The sequence below is a fragment of the Nelumbo nucifera genome, chromosome 1, assembly GCF_055504915.1.
Source record: "Nelumbo nucifera cultivar China Antique chromosome 1, China Antique-T2T, whole genome shotgun sequence".
Classification (NCBI taxonomy): Eukaryota; Viridiplantae; Streptophyta; class Magnoliopsida; order Proteales; family Nelumbonaceae; genus Nelumbo; species Nelumbo nucifera.
In genome coordinates this window covers 15,032,610-15,036,558 of record NC_142649.1, presented here as the reverse complement: position 1 = coordinate 15,036,558, position 3,949 = coordinate 15,032,610, and the positions used below count along the sequence as shown (strand labels likewise).

Below are 3,949 nucleotides of genomic sequence, written 5' to 3'. Positions count from 1 at the left end.
ACGCCATCTAAGTGTCTTGGGTTGGGTCCTTGTACTCTTTTTGTAAGGGGGGTATGCCAATGGCAATTATGTAAATAGTAGTATGCATGTACAGTATTTTGATGTATCCTTTTGTCACTCCCCCAAAAGCTTAACGTACTCTTTGAGGGGAGGTAGGTAGTCGAGTGAGCTCATAAGCGTGTAAATGTTAAGCATGAGATCCCCTCGACACTGTACTGTGTGCTTGTGCTTACCACTGATTAATGCAATACAAGTTGCCTTTTGTCTAATTTGTGTGCACTCTTGTTTCCTTTTGTGTGTTGTTGCTTGCATTTGTAGGCTTTCTCGACCCCAATCGAGCGCCACACGGGGCCCCGTCGATTAGTCCCGTGATAGTTGGTATCAGAGCCACATTGACACTAGCGGTTGTCAAGAGCAACGAGTCCCTTTCGTGCCCCGCAATAACACCAGCCCGATGAAGAATCATGACATGCGAGAGGAGATCCAGGAAGGGATCTCATGGGTTTATGATGAGGACGAGCCTAGAGGTAGCTCTCCCAAAGACAAAGGCGTCAGCTCAAAGCATAGCAAGCGTGACAAGTCAGTTGACAAACTTGTGACCATGGAAAAGCGCATCATGCGCTGTGAAGCAGTGGTTGGCGAAACTCGTGACTGTGTGGACGAGCTTCAACTCAACCTTGAGACCGTAGCATCGGTCGTGGAAAGATTGGAGGACCAGTCCGGTGACAGCTCCAACAGGCTAGACAACCCACTAGAAGACCTGGTGAAGTGCCTACAGATCCAGCTCGAAGACTTGAAGGGCGAAGTGACCCTTCTGAAGAGGCTGATGGCCAGTACAGCCAGCACACCTGCTGCTCCAGCCCCTCCAAAGATCAAAGTCCGCGAGCCTACCTCATATGCAAGGACCCACGATGCCCGGGAGCTTGACAACTTCCTGTGGCAAATGGAACAATATTTCACCGCCGCCGAACTCGTCGAGGAGGCGGCCAAGGTGCGTACTGTTGTTATGTATCTTACTGATCTTGCTATGTTATGGTGGCGTAGGAGATGTGCCGATGCGGAGCGAGGATTATGCTCCATTAATACCTGGTCCGTGTTCAAGAGCGAGATAAAGCGCCAGTTCTATCAAGAGAACGTGGAGTACCAAGCCCGTCGGAAGCTCAAGAACCTAAAACACACGGGCTCATTGCATGAGTACGTGAAGGAGTTCTCCGCACTATCACTCGAGATCACGGACATGTCAGACAAGGACCTGCTCTTCAACTTTATGGACAGCCTACAACAATGGGCCGAGCTTAAACTCCAGAGACGAGGTGTGAAGGACCTCGCCACAGCCATGGCCGTTGCTGAACAACTGGTAGACAACAGGCGACCAAGCAAAGACGGCCCCAAACCCAACTCATATCAGGGCGTAGGCAAGATAGGAGGTGATAGGAAACCTTACTACGCGCCCAAGGGAGACTCTGGGCCAAGTAAACCCAACACTTTCAAGTTCTACAGGAGACCCGAAGGAGACTCTAGATACTGGGGTGGCCAATTTGTGAAGAGAACACCTCCGGCACCATGCTTCATCTGTGAGGGAAAGCATTGGACTAAGGATTGTCCTAGTCGGGGGAAGCTCAATGCCTTGCTTGCAAAGCTTAGTGATGATGAGCACAGTGAGGAGGAGAAGGAACCAGGGGAGACAAGAATGGGGGCTCTATGAAGACTCAATGCAATGAAGAAGAAGACGAGCCCGCAAGGAGCATCGAAGTTCAAGCCGAAGGGACTGATGTATGTAGACATTCGCTTGAATGGTAAGCCCACAAGAGCCATGGTGGATACAGGTGCTACCCACAACTTTATCTCTATGGAGGAGGCATCCCGAGTAGAACTTGCACCTACCAAGGAAGTCGGATGGTTGAAGGCTGTGAACTCTAATGCCAAACCCATACAAGGTGTAGCTCATGGGGTGGTCTTGCAACTTGGTGACTGGGAAGGGATGATAGACCTCTCAATCGTGCCCATGGATGATTTTTAGGTTGTTCTCGGCATGGACTTCTTAACTCAAGTAAAGGCGGTGCCCATGCCCTTCCTCAACAAAGTGTGCATATTCGAAGATCAGGCTCCTTGCATGGTTCCAGTTGTGCCAGAGACCATGTCCACCCCCAAGATGCTCTCAGCATTGCAACTCAAGGATGGAGTGCGGAAAGGAGAGACCACTTACCTAGCCACATTGGTGGACTCCGACCTGCCTGATCTACCAACTGGGCATATCCCGCCAGCGATTATAATGGCACTAGAAGAATTCCAGGATGTCATGCCTCCCACATTGCCGAAGAAGCTTCCCCCAATAAGAGAAGTTGATCGCAAGATTGAGTTGGAGCCTGGAACCAAACCACCGGCACGCCCGCCATACAGAATGTCTCCACCTGAGCTGGCCGAGCTACGAAAACAGTTGAATGAGTTGTTGGATGCTGTATTGATTCAGCCTTCTAAGGCCCCTTTTGGAGCACCAGTCCTGTTTCAAAAGAAGCATGATGGATCTCTTCGGCTCTGTATTGACTACCGAGCTCTCAACAAGCTCACCATCAAGAACAAATATCCCATACCTTTGGTGGCCAACCTCTTTGACCAGCTCAGCAGGGCCAAGTACTTCACCAAGCTAGACCTAAGGTCGGGGTACTATCAAGTGCGTATAGCTGAAGGAGATGAACACAAAACAGCTTGTGTTACCCGTTATGGGTCCTTTGAATTTCGTGTCATGCCCTTTGGGCTCACCAATGCTCCAGCCACCTTTTGTACATTAATGAACAGAATATTTCATCCCTACCTAGACCAATTTGTTGTTGTGTATATTGATGATATTGTAATCTATAGTAAAACCTTGGAGGAACATGTTGACCACCTCCACACTGTTTTCTAGGTCTTGCGGGACAACAACCTATTTGTTAAGAAGGAGAAATGTTCTTTCGCCACAGAAGAGGTGGCCTTCCTTGGACATATAATCCGAGCAGGCACAATCAGTATGGATCCAGCTAAAGTCAAGGCCATTCAAGATTGGGCACCGCCCACCAGGGTCACCGAATTTCACTCCTTCCTTGGCCTCGTGAACTACTACCGAAGATTCATCTCTGGATTCTTAGCACGAGCCACTGCCCTCACCAACTTACTGAAGAAGACTAGTATGTGGACCTGGAGTGAATGTTGCCAAACAGCTTTTGATGATTTGAAGAGAGCTGTCTTAGCAGAACCTGTCCTCGACTTGCCCGATCCAAGCAAGCCGTATGAGCTACACACAGATGCTTCTAATTTTGCTATTGGCGGGGTCTTGATGCAAGAAGGACATCCCATCACCTTTGAAAGCCGCAAATTGAATGATACAAAGAGGAGGTACACTGTGCAAGAGAAGGAGATGACAGCCATCGTCCACTGCCTCCGCACATGGCGACACTACCTACTTGGCTCCAAGTTCGTGGTCAAAACTGACAACATAGCTACTAGTTACTTTTAGTCTCAGAAGAAGCTGAGCCCTAAGCAAGCTCGATGGCAAGATTTCTTAGCGGAGTTTGACATGACTCTAGAGTACAAGCCAGGGCCGATGAACAGGGTTGCTGATGCACTTAGTAGGAAGGCCGAGCTTGCAGCACTATCCACAGGTGAAGGTCCCTCTCAAAGCCAGATCAGACTGGACCTCATTAAGCTCATCAAGGAAGGACTCCAGAAGGACCCCATTGCTCAGAGCCTATTGACAGTGGCTCGTGAAGGGAAGACTAGGCGGTTTTGGGTTGAAGAAGGCCTTCTTTTGACAAAGGGAAGGCGGGTATTTGTACCGAGAGTTGAAGACTTGAGGAAGACTCTCCTACGTGAATGTCATGACAGCTTATGGGCAGGACATCCTGGGTGGCAGCGTACCTTGGCACTTCTACAACATGCCTACTATTGGCCTCATATGGAACAAGATGTTTGA

General features: G+C 49.4%; 1 protein-coding gene across 1 annotated transcript; it reads left to right on the top strand.

The window, feature by feature from the left end:
* Positions 1-3,553: 3,553 nt before the first annotated feature.
* On the top strand, positions 3,554-3,949 carry LOC148802937 (uncharacterized). Its single transcript, XM_088903065.1, has one exon. It carries the CDS (start codon positions 3,554-3,556, stop codon positions 3,947-3,949), a length of 396 nt encoding a protein of 131 aa, XP_088759191.1.

Bases quoted from the DNA above. Each gene is read 5' to 3' on its own strand.
- LOC148802937 (XM_088903065.1), top strand. From the start codon at position 3,554: ATGACTCTAGAGTACAAGCCAGGGCCGATGAACAGGGTTGCTGATGCA.